Source organism: Microplitis mediator, chromosome 9, assembly GCF_029852145.1.
Source record: "Microplitis mediator isolate UGA2020A chromosome 9, iyMicMedi2.1, whole genome shotgun sequence".
Classification (NCBI taxonomy): domain Eukaryota; kingdom Metazoa; phylum Arthropoda; class Insecta; order Hymenoptera; family Braconidae; genus Microplitis; species Microplitis mediator.
In genome coordinates, this window is record NC_079977.1 from 2964937 (window position 1) to 2988380 (window position 23444).

General features: G+C 27.5%; 3 protein-coding genes across 9 annotated transcripts in view; 2 read left to right on the top strand and 1 right to left on the bottom strand.

Moving 5' to 3' along the window:
• The first annotated feature begins 19 nt into the window (after positions 1–19).
• Positions 20–6048, top strand: LOC130674827 (caspase-2-like). 2 transcript variants are annotated; one of them, XM_057480250.1, is made up of 7 exons: positions 20–206; positions 288–570; positions 2362–2588; positions 3680–3950; positions 4031–4284; positions 4348–4624; positions 5687–6048. In XM_057480250.1, exons 2-7 carry the CDS (start codon positions 433–435, stop codon positions 5798–5800), a joined length of 1281 nt encoding a protein of 426 aa, XP_057336233.1. In that variant the 5' UTR covers positions 20–206; positions 288–432; the 3' UTR covers positions 5801–6048. The 2 variants fall into 2 exon arrangements, with proteins under 2 accessions (XP_057336233.1, XP_057336232.1); XM_057480249.1 differs by having other exon boundaries at positions 20–570.
• Positions 6049–7994: 1946 nt separating this feature from the next.
• The window catches only part of LOC130674357 (proteasome activator complex subunit 3), a 175972-nt gene continuing 160522 nt past the window's right edge, over positions 7995–23444 (bottom strand). For 2 of the 5 annotated variants that reach the window (XM_057479663.1, XM_057479667.1), the window contains exons 3-5: positions 10540–10899; positions 8749–8885; positions 7995–8261 (exon numbers count right to left, since the gene is read on the bottom strand). In XM_057479663.1, coding sequence (XP_057335646.1) covers positions 8039–8261; positions 8749–8885; positions 10540–10899 — 720 coding nt within the window. In that variant the 3' untranslated portion in view covers positions 7995–8038. Of the gene's footprint in view, positions 8262–8748; positions 8886–10539; positions 10900–10970; positions 11073–13465; positions 13570–13657; positions 13815–23444 lie in introns of those variants that run through there. The other 3 variants (XM_057479665.1, XM_057479666.1, XM_057479662.1) reach the window with 3 other exon arrangements.
• On the top strand, positions 11138–16137 carry LOC130674358 (cytochrome b5 domain-containing protein 1). 2 transcript variants are annotated; one of them, XM_057479668.1, is made up of 4 exons: positions 11138–11245; positions 13313–13545; positions 15027–15443; positions 15516–16137. In XM_057479668.1, exons 2-4 carry the CDS (start codon positions 13534–13536, stop codon positions 15738–15740), a joined length of 654 nt encoding a protein of 217 aa, XP_057335651.1. In that variant the 5' UTR covers positions 11138–11245; positions 13313–13533; the 3' UTR covers positions 15741–16137. The 2 variants fall into 2 exon arrangements, with proteins under 2 accessions (XP_057335651.1, XP_057335652.1); XM_057479669.1 differs by having other exon boundaries at positions 11171–11245; positions 13445–13545.

Here is a 23444-nt window from a genome sequence, read left to right on the forward strand (position 1 = left end):
GATTAGAGTATAGACAGAACAGACCAACATGTGAGTCATTTATGTTTTAAAAAATTGCCAAAGGGTCAGTGATATTAGAACAAAGGAACAATCAGTACTTCTTAAAAAAGTTACCGACCCAACTGTTGCCAAAAATTTTATTTTTTATCTCAAATTAGTTATGATATTTTTAATATATAATTTATTAAATATATAAACAATTTTCTGTGATTATTAAATAAATTTAAATTTAGAACAATAAATTATTTAAAAAATTTTAATTGAATAAAAAATTTTTTTTTTTTTAGTTGCATCATATTTATTGTATTGTAATTTAAATTTATAATTCGGGACTTGCAATTTATCACTCAGCATTTACGTGCATTTATTAGATAGTTTTATTGATAGTTTTTTTTTTGAGATTATTTTACTTTTTTTATAAATAAATTTATAATGGAGCAAGAAGATCGTGCTAAGATAGATCGATGTGTTGATACAATGGTACCGATAATTAACATGGAATCACTGTGGCCACAATTGTTTGACAATGAAATTTTTAATAGAGATGATGTCAATGTCCCAAAGTGGCAGGTAAAAAATAAATTTTTTCTTTTTTTTTGTAATACTGAAAGTAGCCGGCAATTCAAAAATTATGACAGTAAAGTCGGTCATCTGTCAATTTTTTAAATAATAAAATGGAATTGTTTTAACAAAAAAATTTAAAAATGGACTTAGAAAATTTTAAAATCAGTACATGAGTGTGAATGTAGCAGCCCTGATTAAACAAAATGATTAAAAATGATTTGTTTTTTAATCATTTTAAATACTTTTTAATCCTTCAAATCATTTCTAATCCTGTCTCTTATGGACATTTAACGTGTGAAATCATTTTTAATCATTTTGTTTAATCAGGGAGACATCAGACAAATTTAAAATTATAAATCAATAGAGTAAATAATTAAAAAAATAATATTTCGAAAAAATGCACTTACTAATTTCAAAATTTTTTAAACGCGCATTTTTTTTAAATTTTATTTTATTAATTATTTACTCTATTTATTTATAATTTTAAATTTGACTGATGTCTGCTACATTCACACTCATAATCAGTACAGGCATTTTTTTTACTTTATCAATTTAACTATTTAATTTTTTTATATGTAATTCAAAAATTGTCTTGTCTGATGATCCATAAGTTAACAGACAATCAACAATTATTTGGATTTTTTTTTTTCACCAAATTAATTGTAAAAAATTAAAAAATAAAAAAATGCACATGAAGAAAATAAAAAAATCTACAAGTGCAATTTTTCAAAATATTTTTATTTTTATAATTTATCTTTTTTTTTAAATTCCAAAAATTATTTGACGTTTGATAACTTCAGTATCATTATTGTCTGCTATGATCCTGAAGTTAGCAGACCATTAAAAATTTTCGGATTTTTTTTTCAACAAATCAATTACGAAAAAATTAAAAACTAAAAAAATTCACATGTAGAAAATTTAAAAAACTACAGGTGCAATTTTTTCAAATTTTTCTTTTTTATAATTTACCGTCTAAAAGAAAATCCAAAAATTATTAGACGTCAGCTGACTTCAGTATCATTTGTCTGCTCCATTTGTGATCCTGAAGTTAGCAGACGTCTAATAATTTTTGGATTTTTTTTTAGACGATAGAAGATAAAAAAAAAAATATTTGAAAAAATTGCACCTGTAGTTTTTTAAATTTTCTACATGTGCATATTTTTATTTTATTTTTTTACAATTGATTTATTGAAATACGAAAATTCAAAAATTTTTAAATGTCTGCTAACTTCAGGATCATGCTCCATTTACATAAAAATTTTAATGTTTTTAATCACAAGATAACTGTCGATAGAAAAATTTTTTAAAAATTACACATCAAAATTTTTTTAAATTCTTCATGTGCATTTTTGAAAATTTTTGCCTGTCAAATATTTATTTCGTTTACTAGAAATTAATCAAATTTTTTAAAATCTTTTACTTTCAACATAATCCTGAAGTTAACAGACAATTTTCAAATTTTTTTTCCAAAACAAAATAAACTAAAAAAATGCACTTGTAAAAAATTTAAAAAACTGTAAGTGCATTTTTTTCAAATATTTTTTTTTTTTTAATTTATCGTTTTTAAAAAAATCCGAAAATTATCAGACGTCAGCTGACTTCAGTATCATAAAATTATGATCTGCAAATTAACAGACAATTAAAAATTTGCACCAAAATAGTGACGAAAAAAAAAAAATAAAAAATTTGCACATGTAGAAAATTCAAAAAACTACAAGTGCAATTTTTTCAAATATTTTTTTTTAAATTTATCGTTATAAAAAAAATCAAAAAATTTATTTATTTATTTTATTTCAGGACAAATTGGATCAAGCGGAAACAAAACGTGATATTTTACGAACAATTAAAACTCGTGGTCCTAGAGCATATAAAAATTTTTTAAAATGTTTGAGAATAACACATCACGAGCATTTAATAAATATTTTAGAAAATCCAGTGTCTATTTTTTTAAATAATACTGCTATCAGTACTGCTTCTAGTACTAGTACTGGTTTCAATAATAATATTATTATTATTGATGATCCGTAAGTATTCTATTTAATAATTTTTAAAATAACACTGAAAGTCGCGGACATTACAAAATTTTAATGAATGAATTTAGCTGACGATTGTTAATTTTTTAAATTTTTGAATGACTAAATATCGTGTGCCAAAAGGTAAAAGGGCACATTGCTACAGGTTAGTAGGGAATTATGCTAAAAGGGCGCATAAAAAAAATTCAAGCTTTAATACAAAATACTGACAAATAGTTTCACAAGACAAGTTAGATGAAAAAAACAGTCTCCTACACTTTTTTTTTTTCAAAATTTATTAAAAATAAAATAATTAAAAAAAAAAAAAATGAAAATATCGAATTTTTAATTAAATATAAATTTTTATAACGATTATGAAAAATAAAAATTTACTGATTTTTTTAAAATTATTATTTTGGATTATGGATCTCATAAATAAGAATAATTTGAAAAAAAAAAAAAAAAAAAAAAAAAACATATTAAGAATGAGGGTATGGGCGTCGTACCTAAATGAACCGATTACATATTTCGGCAAATTTTTTTTTTTTTTTCAATTTAGTATAAGAATTTCAAAATAATTTTATAAACTGTAATAACCAATTCCATAACGAAAAATATTAATACAATCCCGCCTACTTTGTAATTTTTCTAAACATATTTTTAATTTTGATATTAAAAGAACGTATTAATTAGAATACACCTTTTTGACAGCAGCATTTTTTTTTTTCATTTTTAGACTTCGGTTAAGCTTTTTAATAAATTTTTCAGAAAAAAAATTTATACGCCCTTTTAGCTTTTGGTTACAAAATTTTCAAATTCCTAAAGCTAAAAGGGCGCATAATTAAAGACATACGCCCTTTTAGCTTTGGGGAAACAATGTTTGATTTTCAAGCGTAGAAAATGTTTACTAATCAACTGGCGATGAAAAAAAAATTAATGCGCCCTTTTACCTTTTGGCACGCGATATAATGTACGTAGAATAAAATTTAAAAAATGCGTATTTTAAAAATTCATTTATTATAATTTTTTAAGTGTCCAAAACTGGCCCCAAAGTGTCCAAAAATTGTACCTCTACCCTCCGTTAATAATTAATTTTTTTTTAGTGATGATGAATTAGTTTATAATCCAGCAGAAGCTAAAGAACCACTTAAGATCGTAGTAAGAAAATCTCGTGAGTTTCTTGATTCTTTTGGAAGCGAAGACCACTGGCCTATGAAAAGTAAACCTCGGGGATTGGTATTAATAATAACTCTCATAAATTACATTGACGCGGATCGTGATAGATCGGGTGGGATAGTCGACCACGAAAATTTGATCTCTCTTTATACGCAAATGGGGTTGGAAGTTCATGAGCGTAAAGATTTGACTGCTGACGTATGTTTTTTTTTTTTAATTTTATTTTCCACTGCATATAATTCTGATAAATATTCAAATAAAATAAATTTCCATTACAGGAAATAAGCGACGAAGCCAAAAAATTTTCTCAGTTAGGAAAATTACGATCAGTCGATTGTTGTTTCGTTGTAATTTCTGGACATGGAGACTCCAATGAAAATGGCGAGAGTGTGATCCAGGGTGTGGATCATACGGGAGTCGCTTCAACTCAGCACAGAGAAATTACATGTAATAAAATAATAGATTATTTCTCTGCGGAAAATTGTCCGAATTTGGCGGGAAAACCCAAAGTATTTATTTTTCAAGCCTGCAGGTATTTAAATATTTTGTTTTTTAAATTAAAATTTTTTTTAAACTGTTTATTTATTTATTTCAGAGGCAAGAATAAACAGAAGGCACTGACGTATCAGGGCTCAAGACATACAAATGATAACCTTTCATTAGATCCAGATATTAAGCAACGTGATGGCAATCGGATACGAGTTTCAGGAAAATCTGTAAGGAATTATTCGGATATTCTTGTTATTCATTCGACACTGCCAAATTATGTGTCATTCCGAGACTCTAAATACGGATCTTGGTTCATCCAAATACTGTGCGAAGTATTTATGAAACGGGCTTATCGTTGTCATGTACTTGAGTTATTGCAAACAGTAATTATTATTTTATTAGTTTTAAACCATACCCTAGCGGATCCGAATTACGGTAAATTACAGTAATTACCAGAATTTACGGTATTCAGAAGAATTACCGCAAAGTTGGACATTTTACGATAAAAAATACGAAAATTTACGGTAAAATTGCAGCAATTCACCGCAAATTTGCGGCAATACTGCGGTATTTTACGGTCAAATGGTGAATGTTACGGTAAATAAACGGCAATTCTTCTGAAAACCGTAAATTACAGCAAATTGCGGTATTTTGACGGGAAATTGGGGCAATTTACCGTAAAATACTGGATTTTAAGGCAAATTTACGATAAAATTGCGGCAATTCACCGTAAATTTGCGGCAATACTGCGGTATTTTACGGTAATGCTTCTGAATACCGTAAATTGCGGTATTTTTCCGGTAAAAATGCGATAGTTTAACGTAAAATACTGCAAGTTGAGGCAAATTTACGATAAAATTGCGGCAATTCACCGAAAATTTGCGGCAATACTGCGGTATTTTACAGTAATGTTTCTGAATACCGTAAATTGCGGTATTTTTCCGGTAAAAATTAGGTAGTTTAACGTAAAATACTGCGTTTTGAGGGAAATTTACGATAAATTGCGGCAATTTACCGCAAATTTGCGGGATTTTACGGTAATGCTTCTGAATACCGTAAATTGCGGTATTTTTCCGGTAAAAATTAGGTAGTTTAACGTAAAATACTGCATTTTGAGGCAAATTTACGATAAAATTGCGGCAATTCGCCGCAAATTAGCGGCAACACTGCGGTATTTTACGGTAATGCTTCTGAATACCGTAAATTGCGGTATTGTTCCGGTAAAAATGCGGTAGTTTAACGTAAAATACTGCAATTTGAGGCAAATTTACGATAAAATTGCGGCAATTCACCGTAAATTTGCGGCAATACTGCGATATTTTACGGTAATGCTTTTGAATACCGTAAATTACGGCAAATTTGCAGTATTTTTCGGTAATTTACCATGATTCAGATCCGCTAGGAATAAATTCTCATAAATTCGATTAATTAATTAAATTTTTTAGGTTGATAAACGTTTAGAGTCACTCAGAACAACGGACTTCCACTGCCAGACAGCACCGATTGAAATAATAGGCTTCCATAAAAAGATGTATATTAATCCTGGACTTTTTGAATAGACTTGTCTGTACCTCAATCATATTTTAATTATCACTATTAATTTAATTATCATTTTACTTCCATATATTATTAATATATTACGTAAAAAATATTATTAATGACATTCCACATTGTATGTATGGGATCTCAAGCAAGACTTTAATATATATCTAATTAGGATGATCATTGTCTGAGTAGATTAAATCTACGTAGGTTAAGATATTTTGTATATTTTTTATGCCAATAGAGAATTTAAATAAATAAGTATTTATTATTCTCTCTAATTAGTACAGTTTTTATTTTTAAAAAAGTTTGACATTATTTGTATTATAATATTAATAATACGCCTGATAAATTCGCTCAAAGACGCCTGATGAAGTTGAGATTGTCAACGAAACGTTGCGGATTTTGATATAATTTAAACATCAAATAAATCACTGATCTTAAACAACCTGAAAATTCATTGTTATTAATAGGGACAAGATTTCTGCCTTATTTTTTAAATGAGTAGTTCGAATTTTTGATATTACGATGAAAATATTGGTCGTATTAAAAAAGTTTTAGAACAAAAGTGGTAGGAAATTTAATTTTCTAAAAAAAAATGTCTCTTATAATATTTACTTAGGACTCATAAGAAAGCCGTAATTTCAAAATTAAGATTTTCATAATTAATCAAATTTTGAATCGTTCATTATGAATCTTAATTTTTGAATTACGGTGAAAATATTGGTCGTATTGAAAAAGTTTTTAAACAAAAGTTGTAGGAAATTTAATTTTCTAAAAAAAATGTCTCTTATAATTTTTTCTTAGGACTCATAAAAAAGCCGTAATTTCAAAATTAAGATTTTCATAATTAATCAAATTTTGAATCGTTCATTATGAATCTTAATTTTTGAATTACGGTGAAAATATTGGTCGTATTAAAAAAGTTTTTGAACAAAAGTTGTAGGAAATTTAATTTTCGAAAAAAAATGTCTCTTATAATTTTTTCTTAGGACTAATAAGAAAGCCGTATTTTCAAAATTAAGATTTTCATAATTAATCAAATTTTGAATCGTTCATTATGAATCTTAATTTTCAAATTACGGTGAAAATATTGGTCTTATTAAAAAAGTTTTAGAACAAAAGTTGTAGGAAATTTAATTTTCTAAAAAAAATGTCTCTTATGATTTTTTTATACGATCAATATTTTCACCGTAATTCAAAAATTAAGATTCATAATGAACGATTCAAAATTTGATTAATTACGAAAATCTTAATTTTGAAATTACGGCTTCCTTATTAGTCCTAAAGAAAAATTATAAGAGACATTTTTTTTCGAAAATTAAATTTCCTACAACTTTTGTTTAAAAACTTCTTTAATAAGACCAATATTTTCCCTGTAATATCAAAAATTTCACACCATTAATTATTAATTATTTTTAAATTAACGTAAAAATCCTGGCCCTAGTTATTAATAATAATTAATTAATGTAACGAGATTGATTCATGCGCTGCTGAACCAACAGCCACCGCGGTCCCATACCTCTTTTGGGCCAAACACTGCTACAATATCAGGAAATAAAGAAACTCTGGTCGAAGTGGGCCTGGAAAGGCCTCCCGTGGTACCAATTCTTGTATTGGACCATAAGTTGCTCATAGATGAGTAGTGAGACGCAACTTCATCTCAATACTCTAAAAAGGGTTTCCTCCGCTTATGATCACAAAATTTCAGACATGCCATTAACGCAAACGTGCCCTCATTCATCACTAAGTGGCCCAATTGTCAATGATAATAATAATAGTTGGGTTACATGAGAGTACAAGTGATCGTACTTCAAATTTTAAGGACTGGGTCAAGGATTTTAAAATCAGGATCAACAAAATGATGACTAGTTATTTAATTGAAAAAAAACTTGTCGAAAATTTATTGACGTACATCCATTAGGAAAAAAATAATTTAAGTTGAAAATTAAATTTATTAAAATTTTCCCAACTGTACTGGCGAAATTGTCAGAAGACAGAAGACTTGAGGACGTTAAAAAATATCACGTTCCTTGTAATTAAAAAAAAAAATTCGGTAATAAATAAAATAAACAAAAAAAAAAGATAAATAATTACAAAGCCAAAAGTATTACAATGATCGATTATCAGTTTACGTTTATACTTAAGTAATTACATCAATGGAAAAAATTATAAAATACTCGGATTCAAATTCACACTCAGGGCAATTACTTTTTTTTTTTTTTTATTATTATTAGTGTTTTAATTTTAATTTATTAATATAAAGATTCGGCGTTTGAGGAACGCGGCCGTTTTATTTTTTCCAAATTCTTGATCACCAGATCGTGTAATGAGCAATAGCGATTGCGGACTTCGCACATGACCAACCACAGACTCGTGTATTCTTTTTCATCAAATTCTTGTACAGCTCGTCGATAGTCGAGAATATGGGGATACTTTGCCACTTTACTTATTATTTTCCCTCTTGATACAAAGTACCTAAAAAATTATTTAAATATTTATATTAATTAATATGATACTGAAGTTAGCAGACGTCTAATAGTTTTCGGATTTTTTTTATGCCAATAAATTATAGAAAAAAAATTTTTAAAAACATTGCGCTTATAGTTTTTCAAATTTTCTACATGCGCATATTTTTAGTTTTTTTTTCTGTAATTTATTTTTTGAAAAAAAAAATCCGGAAATGTTTAATTGTCTACTAACTTCAGGATCATTAATTAATACTTATACTCCTGGTTAAGCAGACAATTAAAAATTTTCGGACTTTCCAACAATTTAATTAAAAAAAAAAAATATGCACGTGTAGAAAATTTAAAAAACTGTAGGTGCAATTTTTTGATATATTTTTTTTTTTTAATTTATCGTTCGTAAAAAATTCAAAAATTAGTAGACCAATTTCAGTCCCATGAATACTTAGATATTAATTTTTTTTTTTGAGAATTATTATATTAATTTATAAAATTACCTAGAAATTTGATCAAAGAATGCAGCAGCTTCACTTTCAACAGATTGAATTTCTCCAAGTGTTTCTTCTTGAATCGATACACCAAAATTATTACCATCTTCTATTTTGGGAATCATGAATGATATCCACATTTTTAACTAAAATGTAAATAATAATTGGAATTATTAATCATATTTATATTTTATTGAATTAAAAATATACGTCAGTATAAAAAAAAAATTAGATCTAATTTTTTTTATCAGATCCCAAAATAAAAATTTTTATTTCTGTTTGTTAAATTTGGGAACTGGATCATCTAGATCTCTAGATCTTTAGATCTTTAGAGATCTCGGCTACTAAAAATTCATAAATTTAATTTTTTAATTATGGAATTTTTAAAAAATTACAAAATTTAAATCTGTAGATCTGAATTATTTTTTTCTGGCCATGACTTTTTGAGGTAAAAAAATTTTTTTCGTTTCTTTAATTAAAAAATTATTTAAAAATTTAATTAACAAAATGGCTCTTGAGAATATCAAGAGTCCATTGAGTTTTGAAAAATAAATTTTTTTAAATTAATTACAGGGAATAAAAATTTAGATTTAATTTTTTATTATCAGATTTCAAAATTTATTTTGAAATAAAAGTAAAAATTTTTACTGTTTCTTAAATTGTTTTCTTGTAGTTTTGGATCACTTAGATCTTTATAGATCTCTATAGATCTCAACAATAAAAACATTAAATCTACGGAGTTTCAAGTAAAATTCAAAATTTGAGTCTCTGTAGATCTAATTTATTTTTTTCTAAACTTGACTTTTTGAAGTAAAAAAAAAAAACAAAGTAGAAAAATGTTTTGTGTTTTCGTTAATTACATAATTATTTAAAAATTTAATTAAAAAAATGTCTCTTAAGTGAAAGTATCAAGAGTTCTTTTAGTTTTTGAAAATAAATTTTCAAAAATTGACAGCAAGAAAAAAAATTTTGATCTCAGTTTTTTTAACAGATTCCAAAATAAAAAATTTTATTTTTACTGTTTGTTAAATTTGTAGCTTTGGATCATCTAGATTTTTATAGATCTCGATCATTGAAAAATTAAATCTATGGAGTTTCAAATAAAATTCAAAATTAAAGTCTTTGTAGATCTAATTTATTTTTTTCTAGACTTTACTTTTTGAAGTTAAAAAAAAAAAGTAAAAAAACCTTTTCTACTTCTTCTTTAATTACAAATTTTAATTAAATAATTATTTAAAAATTTTAAGAGCAAAATGTCTTTCTATTCAAAGTATCAAGAGTCCATTGAGTTTTGAAAAATAATTTTTTTAAAATTAATTACAGGGACTTAAAATTTAGATCTAATTTTTTATTATCAGATTCAGAAATTTAATTTGAATTAAAAAGTAAAAATTTTTACTGTTTCTTAAATTGCCTTCTTGTAGTTTTGGATCACTTAGATCTTTATAGATCTTTATCGATCTCTCCAATAAAAAAATTAAATCAACGGAGTTTCAAATAAAATTCAAAATTTAAGTCTTTGTAGATCTAAATTATTTTTTCTAAGCTTGACTTTTTGAAGTTGAAAGATAAAAAAATATTTTCTGTCTTCTTTAATTACAAATTTGAATTAAATAATCATTGAAAAATTTAATTAACAAAAATGTCTCAATTAAAAATATCAAGAGTTCATTTAGTATTAAAAAAAAAATTTTTTTAATTTAGTTACAGGCAAAAAAAAACTTGAATGTAATTTTTATTACCTCAGTACCTGATATCTTATACAGGTAAAGTGATAAATAAATATATAAGTATAATTACCAGGTTTGAATCTTCAAGAAGCTGAATAATATAAGGCTTAACAATACGAATCATGTCACAAAGAGGTTTATTACATGGAATGGGACCATTTGGAAGTATCATAACTTTAGTGCCAGTGACATTAGGAACGTCATCCTCATTGTCGATCCTCTTACGTTTATTCGTATGTCCATCCTCGGAATTATTCAGGACAATGGGCTCTGGGATTGACACATTTAGTTCCTGATGGACTTCCGTCATGTCGCGGTTTGAAAAATTCGGTGTCGCCAGGATCTCATTTAATTTAACTATTTTTTCCGGAAATCCTTTAAGTAATAATTGCTCAGCTTTTGTTTTTAGCGAGTCTTTGTACTCTTGTACCTTAAAAAAGTACAAATTATTCAATTAATTTTATTTTGTTTTTGTTATTAATATTTTTTTTGGGAAAGTACCAAAGTAAATGAATTTGCTGTCAATGATACCGTGTCAGTAAATACATTTTTTGGTAATTTTTTGTCGTTATTAAAAAATGTAAACATTTTTTTTTATTGTAAATAAAATTTTGTAAAAAATAAATAAATTTTTTTTCATTCAATTGTTTCTGTCAAAATTTTTATGAGAAAAATTAGTACTCAATTTTTTATTTTTGTTAATTATTTTTATTGTAATTAGTGTAATTTATTTTAATAATAATTATATAAATTTTTGTAAAATTTAACATCAAAAAGTAAGTACTCAATTTTTGGATAAATAATTATATTTTAATAATAATAATATTAATTTTTTAACAAAAAGTGAGTAATAAATTTTTTGAATTTTTAAATAAAAAATTAACGATTGTGAATTATACTGAAGTTAGCCGACGTCTTATAATTTTTGGATTTTTTTTTAGACAGTAAATTATTTTTAAAAAAGTATTTTTAAAAATTGCACCTGTACTTTTGTAAATTCTCTACAAGTGCATATTTTTTAAAATTTTTTTTTGCCGATTGATTTGTTGAAAAAAAAATCCGAAAATTTTTAATTATCTGCTAACTTCAGGATCATGATTAAGATACCAAAGTTAGCTGACGTTTAATAATTTTTGAAATTTATTCAAAACGATAAAGTATAAAAATAAAATATTTAAAAAAATTGCACTTATAGTTTTTTGAATTTTCTACATGTACATTTTTTTGGATTTTTTTTCTTTGGATTTTATTTGTTGAAAAAAAAATCCGAAAATTTTTAATTGTCTGCTAACTTCAGGATCATGATTGTGAATGTAGCAGGCATTGGACAAAATTAAAATTATAAATAAGTAGAGGAAATAATTAGAAAAAAAATATTTTGAAAAAATGCACTTGTTAATTTGGAAATTTTCTGAATGTGTATTTTTTTTAAATTTAATTTTTTTAATTAATATTCATAATAATAATCAATTAAAAATTAAATAGTTTTTTATGACGAGTCTGAATGTAGCAGCTATCAGACAAATTTAAAATTGTCAATAAATAGAGTAAATAATTAAAAAAAAATATTTTTAAAAACTTGTTAATTTGAAAATTTTTTAAATGCGCATTTTTTTTAATTTAATTTTTTTAATTAATATTCATATTAAAAATCAATTAATAATTAAATAGTTTTTTATGATAAGTCTGAATGTAGCAGCCATCAGACAAATTTAAAATTATAAATAAGTAGAGGAAATAATTAAAAAAAAAATATTTTTAAAAAATGCACTTGTTAATTTGAAAATTTTCTAAATGTGTATTTTTTTTTGTTCAATTTTTTTAATTAATATTCATAATAATAATCAATTAAAAATTAAATAGTTTTTTATGACGAGTCTGAAATGACAGTAAAGTTGGCGGAGATCTGACAATTTTTGAAATTTTTGAATAATAAAATGAAATTGTTTTGACAAAAAAATTAAAAAATGGACTTTTAAAAAATTTTTAAATCAGTACATGCATTTTTTTTATTTTATCAATTTAATTATTTAATTTTTTTATATGCAATTCAAAAATTGTCTTATGTCTCATGAGTCTGAATGTAGCAGCCATCAGAGAAATTTAAAATTATTAATAAATAGAGTAGATAATTATGATCCTGAAGTTAGCAGACATTTAAAAATTTTTGAATTTTCGTAATTCAACAAATCAATTGCAAAAAAATACAATAAAAATATACAGATGTAGAAAATTTTAAAAACTACAGGTGCAATTTTTTCAAATATTTTTTTTTTTTTTTTTGTCGTCTAAAAAAAAAATCCAAAAATTATTAGACGTCTGCTAACTTCAGTATCATAGATAATTAATAAAATTATATTTTTAAAAAATACACATTTGAAAAATTTTGAAATTAAAAAGTGCATTTTTTAAAATATTTTTTTTTTAATTATTTACCCTATTTATTTATAATTTTGAAATTGTCTGTTACACACTCGTTTTTTTTAATTTAAAAAAATTCGACCACGCGCTCAAAAAAAAAAATTGAATTTCTGTAGGAAAATTAAATTTCCAAAAAAAAATGAGTAGAAATAAAAAAGTAAGAAATTAATTAGATAATTAAGAGATTAATTAAATTTATTTAATAATAAATTAATTACAATTTTTTTTTAATTTAAAAAAACTCGACCACGCGCTCAAAGTAAAAAATTCCTTTTCCGTAGAAAATTTAAATTTCCATAGAAAAAAATGAACAGAAATTCAAAAATAAAAAATTAATCAATTAATTAAGGGAGTAATTAAATTTATTAAATAATAATATAGATAATAATAAGTGATAAATAATAAAAAAAGAAATTTTTAAGGTTAAGGCTGACATCTGATTTGACTGAAGCATTAAATAGAATAGAAAAGATTTAAATAAAGATTTGAATAATAATTTAAAATGAGCATTGGGGTAAAAAAGAATGAAAAATGAGTATTGTTGTAATTAATAGGTAATAATAATCCAATAATACCACGACTGATGGGAGCATTGTGACAATAACACAAACAAAAAAATGTTGCGGTGTAAAACTACCGGTTGATGGAGAGAGACGTGAGTTTTATTTTATTTTGTTCAAATAAAATAAAAATATGAAAAATTAAATGGGGGCGAGCTCATGAATTGTAAGAGATTAAATACTATTTTTTTTACCCTCGTTAATTACCTTTTCTGAAGTTGTTTCAGCCATTATTGAGCGAATGAAAAATATAAACTTATAAGTACTAAGTATTATTAAATATAACCACACTTTGGAGTATGGTTGAAACGTGAACCTTCAAACAGGAAATCGTTTCTGTTCTGCTCCTTTTTTCGTCATGTTAGAGTCTAGTTGTTGGGAAGTTTTCAGCGAAAAAGGGGTTCGTGGTATGGGGAAATTTTTTCTGAACGTCAAAGTAATTTTTGTTTTTAATTTTTCCGCCAAAGTTTTAATTTTATTATTTTAAATTATTGGGAATAAATCCCGCGAAATTCAAATTTGTTTGCTATGAAAATTTAATGGAAGGAAAATTTTGAAATGAAGAAGAATAAATTTTTCTCACCTCCGGGCGGAAAGTGCAACTTTCGTCCCGCTGTGCAAAACGAAGTTGCCGCTTTCCGCCTCCGTCGAGGAGAAAAATAGTATACACTCCTCGGGAAGTAAATAAGAAAGCCTCAGATCACATGTTTGTTGACCTCGGCTTCGCCTCGGCCAACAATTACATGCGATCTGAGACATTTCTTACTTTACTTCCCTAGGTGTGTAATATACTATTTTGTGAATTTAGTAATGGAATTTTAAATTGTAGACAAATGCCGCGAAATTTGAATAATGAATTTTTTAAAATTTAAGTATGGAAGTTTTAAATTTTATGGCGGGAAATTAAAGCAAATAAAAGTATTTTGGATGAAAATTTATGAATAATTTCAACTCTAAAATAAAATTTTGAATAAAATATTTTTGATTTCAAGAAATAGAAATTTAAAAATTTGAATTTTTTATAAAAATTTTTGATAATTAATTTAAAATTTAATTATTTTTTTGCAAAATTTCCCAGTCGATTTATCAAAAATTTATAAAAAATTGTGAATTGAATTTCACCTTAAAAAAAAAAAAATTAATTCGAATTTTACTTTGAAATTCACAAAAGAATTATTAATTAATAATTCACCCGATTAATTTTTGTCTCAAAAAATTTCAAATCTTATTATAAAATTTTGAAATTTAATTAAAAAAAATAATATTTTTGAAAAGTTATTAATTTCAAAAATTTTTTTATTATTTTAAATTATTGGGAATAAATGCCGCGAAATTCAAATTTATTTGGTGTGAAAATTGAATGGAAGGGAAATTTTGAAAGGAATTAATTTTTTGTCAATTCATTAATGAAATCTTAAATTACGAACAAATGCCGCGAAATTTGAATAATGAATTTTTTTAAATTTTATGGCGCGAAATTAAAGAAGAAAAAAGTATTTTGGAAATAGAGAAAAAATGAAAATTTATTAATTTTAAAAAATTGTCGGAATAAAATTTTTGCACTATTAATTTTCAGGAAAAAAACCTCGAATATTTTTTACCAAGTGAAGTTGTGGTTCACAACAAACCAGAAGATTGTTGGGTATCATATTTGGGCAGGGTATACAATCTAACGGACTTATGTAAATCGTGGAAAGATCGACCGGAGATAAAGCCGATCCTCTTATTCGCTGGTAAGGATATAAGTCACTGGTTTGACGATAGCACCGGAGATATACGGCATCACGTGGATCCGCGAACTGGTGCTTTGGTGCCCTACTGTCCTCATGGACCCATTCCCGACGTAGGAATCCCCGAACCCTCGAGCACTTGGAGACCTTTAGATCGTCTTCCCTGGTGGCTCGACACTAAATATCTCATTGGAAAGCTTACGAAAAATCCAAGACCCTGTCGCATCATCAACATGCTCACTACCAAGGAAGCCACGATCTGGGTAAATTTTACTCTTAGTATCTCATCAATTAACAATTTTTTAATTACTGCGTTAATTAATTTCGCGGCTCAGGTTTGTGAAGAAGAAACTGTCAGAAAAATTCAAGAGCGTTTCGCTTTTTTTAATTCAAATTACGCAGACTATCTGTGGAAATCGGACGACAAAATTCTGGATTTAGACAAAACTTTGACGGAAAATGGAATTCCCGATGAAAGAGAACTTTTTGTCAATTGCGGGCTACCTGATGATTTTTACATCCCAAGTATTTTATGTTACTACAAAGATTCAGTCAAATAATTTGTAGTTTTCGTCAAAAAAAAAATCGCCATATAAAATAAATATAAATATTTATATGTAATAAAAAAAAAAATGTTTCAATAAAGTAGCAGATAAATAATGACTGGAGTATTCTTCAGAGCGACGTGGGATTCTGAGAAGAAATTCTATTATCTATTTTAAGAAATCCATTTCTTTGTCCTCGAGCTGACTCTATTTAATTATATATATAAAGTTAGCTCATCACTACTAGAACACGTCTCGAGGTCACTGGCAGCATTTTACTGTCATTACAATCCACGTGATACGATGCGCGACTTTGTACCTCACAATTACAACCATTATATCATTCCGTCACATCTCGAGTCTTGTATATGGTTAAAAAATTCAATAATTAATAGCAAAGCTCCGTTTATCGGATTTAATTTATTGTAAATTAAATCGGCAGTAAAAATGTATAAAAAAAATTTTTTTTTTAATTTTTTTTTCAAATACTTCGATGGGGATTCGAAACCAGAACTTTTTGGTTACTGTCCAAGTGCGCTTTGAGGGCCACTAGTGTAAAATTTTGAAAAAACCAATTTTTTTTTTTTATAATTATTTTCCTTGAGGGGCCCGCCTTGCCCCCTTTCCCCTATATATCTTTCTACGTACCACGATCCTCCAGTTTTCCGATGGAATAAAAAATCTAATTTTGGCAGGCCTAATTTTCGCGCGAAATTTGAAATTAAAAAAAATTTTTTTTTCAAATACTCCGATGGGGATTCGAAACCAGAACTTTTTGGTTACTGTCCAAGTGCGCTTTAAGAGCCACCAGTGTGAAATTTCGAAAAAACAAATTTTTATTTTTATAATTATTTTCCTTAAGGGGCCCACTTTGCCCCCCTCTCCCCTATATATCTCTCTTCCCACGAACCTCCAGTTTTCCGATGGAATAAAAAATCTAATTTCGGCAGGCCTAATTTTCGCGCGAAATTTGAATTTTTTTAAAAACCCCGCCAACTTTTTAAATTTCAAATTTTTTCTTAGCTCGAGGGTTATGGTACGCAACATACTTTCTAGTTTAATCAACTTTTTGGTTTTTTTTCATTTCCGGTACTGAGAAGGTCGCTATCACTGCAGTGGGGGACTTTTTTTGGAGCCGCGGGAAATCGTGAATAACTCGCTGAATTTTGAATCTTTTTGTCCAAAAATTTTATCTTGTATTCATTATATATCCACAAATATATCCTTAAAACATTAAAACATTCCATGCAGTAGTTTTCTTTAAAAAAATTCCCAATCATCTTTTTTTCAGGCGATCACACTAGTGATCTCCCTCAACAATAAATATTTTAAATGAAATCTACAAAAAAAAATCTTTTTTTTTTTTTTCTTCAAATACTCTGATGGGGATTCGAACCCTGAACTTTTTGGTTACGTCACAAGTGATCTCTAAGTGAATAAATCGAGATATTTATGAATGTTCGCATAAAAATATGTGAATAAAAATAATGGAAACTTATGAAATGCTAGTATTTTCTTACAGATTGTTTATATGTATGGATAAATATATATATATATAGATGGGTAGTTTAGATCAAGTAACTGGATACCAATCAGTGTTAGTATCTCCTTAGAAATCTACCTCTATTTAACTTGTTATATTTTATCTTTTCTTCTTCTTCTTATTCTGCTTCTTCTTCCGTATGTGTGTTGTTGTCTGTAGTAAAGTTCATGTAGTCGTTGTTATGCGTTCTCACCGTTCTATTCGCGAAGGTGGTAAGTCAGGGTGCTGGTGTAAGCTATTGAGCCTTCTACCTTTAGATTTCTCGCAATAAAATTAAGAAACAGACAGCTATAGGTGGCTATATACATAAGAAACGTCTTGGGTCTTAGACACAACAGTCCCAGGGACTACGATTTGCTGGAGGCTTAGTAGACGTGAACCCTGAACTACCCAGTTAACAAGAGGTCATTTGTGCTCTACTCCCAGGAATATATTCCTATTTGTCTGCTGTATTTTATTGCCCTTTTCGCTTTTTAAAATAATAAAATCCCTATTTCTTCTTCAAAATAATAAACATTTTTTTTTAAACCATTCGCGGAAGTTTGCTATGGAAAATTATATTTATTTTTATTAATAAATTCAAAGAAAATCTCATATTTTTTCCGGATACTTATAAATTTTTGTAGAAAAAGTCATTTTTAAAAAATATAATTCGGTTCAAAAATTTCTAGTGGCCAAAATATTGAGTTTGGGTAAAAATTAAAGGAGACCTTTTTTGTAGAAAATTTAATTTCCTACAAGATTGATGATGATCATTTTCATCGTATCTTCAATCATTAATCCAGGATTTTAAGTCAAAGAAAATATTCTGCCCTTTTGAAAAAAAAAAAATTGAAATATATAAAAATGATATATTCCCATCTGATTAATAAACTAGAGGAAGTTATTAATCGTTTGATGGTTTACTCAGAAAACTTTGAGATGTAACCTCATAATTCATAGTACTCGGCAATTAATAATAAGTGTCTCGATTGTGTATTTAAGTATATTTTATACCACGCACTGCAGTATACACGAGCAACGGTAAAGATTAATAAATGAAATTAATATAGAGGCATACTATTTAAGAACGGAAGTCTCTCTTCAGACCTTGCTGTAATTATTTATAAACATTCAATTAAATCCATTTCATAGCTTTTGGTTCCCCGAATCTGTTTATTATTTTTCGAAATTCACAACTAAATCAATGTAACGATTTAATTTACACAATTGGTCGTAGCAGACCAAGGAAATAGAGAAATTTTTTACGATACCTGCATTGAAAGTTCAAATTCTTGCCCTGTTTAGAGGGAAAAAAGTCGTTCTTTTCTTTTATGAGAAAATAAACGATAAAAATTAGCGCATGCTCTGTTCTTCCTACAAACAGAGGCAGAAATTCGAACTTTCAGGTGTAGATTTGGTGAAAAAAAGTGTATTACACACCGGGGGAGGAAAATAAGACATTTCGACCCGTGTGTATAATTGCCTATTCGAGCCAAAGGCTAGAATCGGGATCCTTCCCCCTCTCCCCGTGTGTGTAAACATTTTTTCACTAGATCTATACCTGCAAGTTTGAATTTTGGCGCCTGAGGGAAGAATGACGCATGCGCTAATTTTAGTCGTTTGTTCTTTTACAAAAGAAAAGAATTTTCTTCCCTCTAAACAGGGCAGAAATTTAAACTTTTAAGTGAAGATCCTGTGAAAAATATTATATGCACCCCGGAAGAAGGCCGGGCATCCCAATTTGCATGATTGCGACCCTCGCCTTTAGCTCGGGTAGGCAATTACACTCGCGGGTCGTAATATTCTATTTTTCTCCCACGGTATGTAATGTACTAATTTTTCAAAAGTTATATTTTTCTTCCAATGGTTTCGTTTCGATCACGAGAATTACAAAAGGAAAAAAGTTTTCATAATTTGAATAGTCGTACTATCTTAAATATACACGGAAAAAAATGATGCTCAAAATTTTAATAGTTTGTAGTTTATTTTTTACTTAAAATTAGTATATTTGTATACTAATATCAAATCAGGATTATTATATATTACAAAATGACTATTATTTATATTAAAATTTGATACACATAGAAGAGCAAAATTTGTAATTTCGTATATTAAAATTAATATGAAAAAGAATCGATAAATTGGTATCTAGTTATTTATTACTATTTAAATAAACATAGAAAAATTTAAAAAATTTACCACTTATTCGATTTATGTATATAATAAATTAATTTATAATAACGAATAAATAACATTTTATATCAATTATTAGTCAATGGGATAGAATTTATAAAATAAGAGTTAAAAGTTTTCGGTTTTTTTATGAGCAAAAAATCAGTATCTAGTATACTAATTTTTCATTTTATTATTTACCACTTATTCGATTTATGTAGGGGAGGGTGGGGCAGAGCGGCCCCCCTAAGCCAATTATTATTTTTTGTGGCTTTCAACCATAAGATCACTTTACTTTTGTCCTATTTCGAACAAATTTATGGACATTTTGCCAAAATTCTGAAAAATTTTTTTTTTTTTTGTGGGGCAGAGCGGCCCCCCTTCAAAAAATGATAAAAAATTTTTTTTTTTCGTTTTTTTTTTTTAAATTGTTTTCATCATTAAGAATGTATTTCTTTCTCTTGACAACTATTTTTGGTTTTACATTACTCGAAAAAAATTTTTTAAAGCGTAAAAAATCGTTCACTCTCGATTACCTTAATTACTAATTGTTATTTAATAAAAAAAAAAACATCAATTCTATAATTTTACTTTATTTCAAAAATTTATCAACTAAAAAAAAAAATTTAATTTTTATAAATTTTTAGTGACCAAATTTGCCTCTTACATAGAGAAACGGCCGAAAAATATGAAAAAATAATTTTTTCGGAAGTTCGGCTGGTCCATTTTGCCCCAGGTGTTATGCGTAGGGCTAGAAATGTGGAATTACAATAATTTTTTTTTAATTTGACGATAAAAATATGAAAAAATCACTTTTTCAAAATTTTGGGCTTGTCCATTTTGCCCCAAATGTCATGCGTAGGGGTAAAAATGCGCAAACATATCAGATTTATAGTAATTAGTCGAAAAATAAAAAATTTTTTTTTTGGTCAAAATTTCAGGGGGGCCGCTCTGCCCCACCCTCCCCTACATTGTAAATTAATTTATAATGATGAATAGATGATATTTTAAGCTAATAATTGATCAGTGATATCGAATTTATAAAATAAAAGTTTGTAACTTTTGCAATTTTTCGGCTGGAAAAATCAGTATCTAAGATAGCAATTCTTAATTTTACCAATCATTACTTTTTAATAGATGTATGCCATAAATTAATTAACTTTCACTAATAAGTCACGTATTTATACCTAAAAGTAATAATATTTACTTACTTTTTGAAATAATTGATAGTAGTTTTTAGGAATCTACTAAAATTAGTAAACTACTTTGCATTACGTACACAATAGTACTAATTATTGATAACAGATTCCACTTTTTACAATTATTTATTAAATTTTAATATTCTGTTTTTTCCGTGTATAGTTCTTACCGGAATTTAACCGCGAAGGTATTTGTTGTTATTGTCCACGAATATAAAATGTCCGGTATTTATAAAAATCTATTTATGCACATAGTGGATAGTAGATACGGAATAAGGATCATTGTCAATTGTATGTATATATAGTTTGATAATGGAAAATGGTAATAGTGAACAGCAAATAGTAAGTAGTAATAGTAATATGTGAAAAGGATTGAGAGGATATTGTTGTTGTTATGGGAACAGAAGGAGCAAGTAGATTTAGATTGAGATAAAATCTCGGAAGGTATTTATAAAAAAGAGATGAGACATTACCGTGAGGATCACGACAGTTGTTTTTGCTCACCCACTGCGGAACCTATGAATTATTTAGAGACAACGTAGCACGCGTGTGCTATACTAGTATATATATGTATATATGTATATGTATATGTATATAGTTATTGAATGATATTAGCAGAGTTGAGAACGGAGATGGGAGAGAAGAACTAATGGATTTAATCGTAATCATTTAGGGTAAAGATTGACATTAGAATTGACTTAAGAGTTTTATTTGCGTGAAAGCACCTATATATTTATATTAATATGGTGTATTGAGAGAGATAAGAGACTGAGTTGGGTCTTATATTCGTAGATAATAAATACGAGTTGAGAAAACAGTGGGAATGCCAAGTACGATTGGCATTGCCCATAAAGACGTCCAGCATCGACCTGAATCTGTATGTCTTCTTGTCTTTATTCGCAGAAATATGTCGTATTTGCTATTTACTTCAGCTTGTTGCGCTCGATATGTGATTATACGAGTGTGCATGTGTGTGTTCTCTAACTGCATGAAATGACGTATCCAATATAGCGGTATCTATTTGATCAATCGATTTGGAACGACACAAATGTCTTGATATATCATTTTTTTTAATCATTAGATGAAATTATCGTTTTTTATGGGTTTTTTTTTTTATTGGGTTAAGTATTAGTATATAGGGTAGAGGTACCGCTATTGACACTTGAAAAATTTAGATACTACACTGTAAAAAAAATCTGTCTATCGGTTGACCCTGCGGGCCAGCCCTAAAACTTCCCGCTGTTTTCAAGCTCCTTGAGCTCGAAAACGTTGTCGTGAATACATTTTCGAGCTCTTCGAGCTCGAAAATACTTTTGTATGCCGTTCTTTTCGAAGAAAATAGTTTTTTATCATTTTTTCTCCAACAATATCTCTCAAACGAATAAACCGATTGAGACGGTTGAGGTGGCAATCGACGCGTTTTATCAAATTCTAAAGCTGATCGAATTTTGAATTCAATTTATCGAGTCGTTTTTTAGATATTTCAAAAAAAATAAAAAAAATTTTTTTTTTTAATTCTTTCAACAACGGTTTCTCTTGAACGAATGAATCGATTTTGATGGTTGAGGTGGCATTCGACGCGGCTTATAAAGCTTTAGAGCCCAGTCGATTTTGGAATCGATCCATCGAGCACATTAAAATTTATCCAAAAAAAACATTTTTGAAAACATTTTATTTTTTGGATATCTCTGAACCCTACCGATCAAGCTCAATTTTTCACAGCTTCAAGATATTGACAAGCCGCGTCGAATGACACCTTAAAGTTCAAAATCGGTTCATCCGTTCAAAAGATACAGGTATTTACATACGTACGTACATACATACATACATACATACATGCATACATACATACACTCGGACATCATCTTGAAATTAGTCAGAATAGCTTCCTAAGACCTCAAAACGTCGACATCTGATGAAAATTCGATTTTCGTAAATCGGACCGAAACCAATAACTTCCCGAATTTTTGAAAATTAACAATTTTCTCAGCGGGAAGTTAAAAATATGAGAACAATTTATCGTAGTATCCAAGTTAAAGATTTATCACTTATTAGGAGAGTATAATATAAAAAGTTGTTTATAAAAATCGTGTGAATTCTTAACTCATCACATTTCAAATATTATAGTGAATAAAATTGGACAATAACAACAATGTTCATTTTCGAGTAGTTGGACGAGCACCATGTGCATAATGTAAAGTACTCTATACGATACGCTAGTGCAAAACGAATCAGTGGAGCAAAATGTGACTTTGTATATTAAAATTGAAAAACATGTTTATTATGGTCCAAAACTTTTAGCTGCAGCTTGTAAAGAAGGACAGGGTAAGTCAATCAGCCCGGTCAGTGGGGTTCATTCGAAATTTTCTGTAACTAAAGTAGGATGGTTCGTTTCACCGCACCGTGTTATGTTGCCCACCTGCCTCTATGTTGAAAACAATATATGGTATTGATCGCTCTAATTAATGTGCTTGTAATAATGTAAATAGTTTGTAAGCATATTTAACTGCAGTTGTATTTGTAATCGGGGAGAACCATCCCCTCTATTGAATGACAAAAAATTCATAGAAGCCTGATGCTACCAAAAACTTCACCAGTCATAGTGTTTTTGAGAGCCCTAATGTTAACTCCAACTACAGGAGCAATCGGTTAGTAAAATGATCGAGTGAATTTTCTTACATTACTAGTCTATTATTATTATGATTATTTTTTTTTTCAGTTCAATAATATTTATTTGTTCATAATCAATAAGAAAGATGAATATACTACGAGGTGTATTTCTAATAGTGAGTTTTGCCGTTGGGATTAATTCATATAATGGAA

What these genes read in the sequence shown, in the direction of transcription:
- LOC130674827 (XM_057480249.1), top strand. Translation starts at nt 433, where the DNA reads ATGGAGCAAGAAGATCGTGCTAAGATAGATCGATGTGTTGATACAATG. An exon ending in ATTATTATTATTGATGATCC is followed by an intron (nt 2,589 to 3,679) that starts GTAAGTATTCTA and finishes ATTTTTTTTTAG; the next exon opens with TGATGATGAATTAGTTTATA. An exon ending in TACTTGAGTTATTGCAAACA is followed by an intron (nt 4,625 to 5,686) that starts GTAATTATTATT and finishes TAAATTTTTTAG; the next exon opens with GTTGATAAACGTTTAGAGTC.
- LOC130674358 (XM_057479668.1), top strand. An exon ending in CCAAGGAAGCCACGATCTGG is followed by an intron (nt 15,444 to 15,515) that starts GTAAATTTTACT and finishes TTCGCGGCTCAG; the next exon opens with GTTTGTGAAGAAGAAACTGT.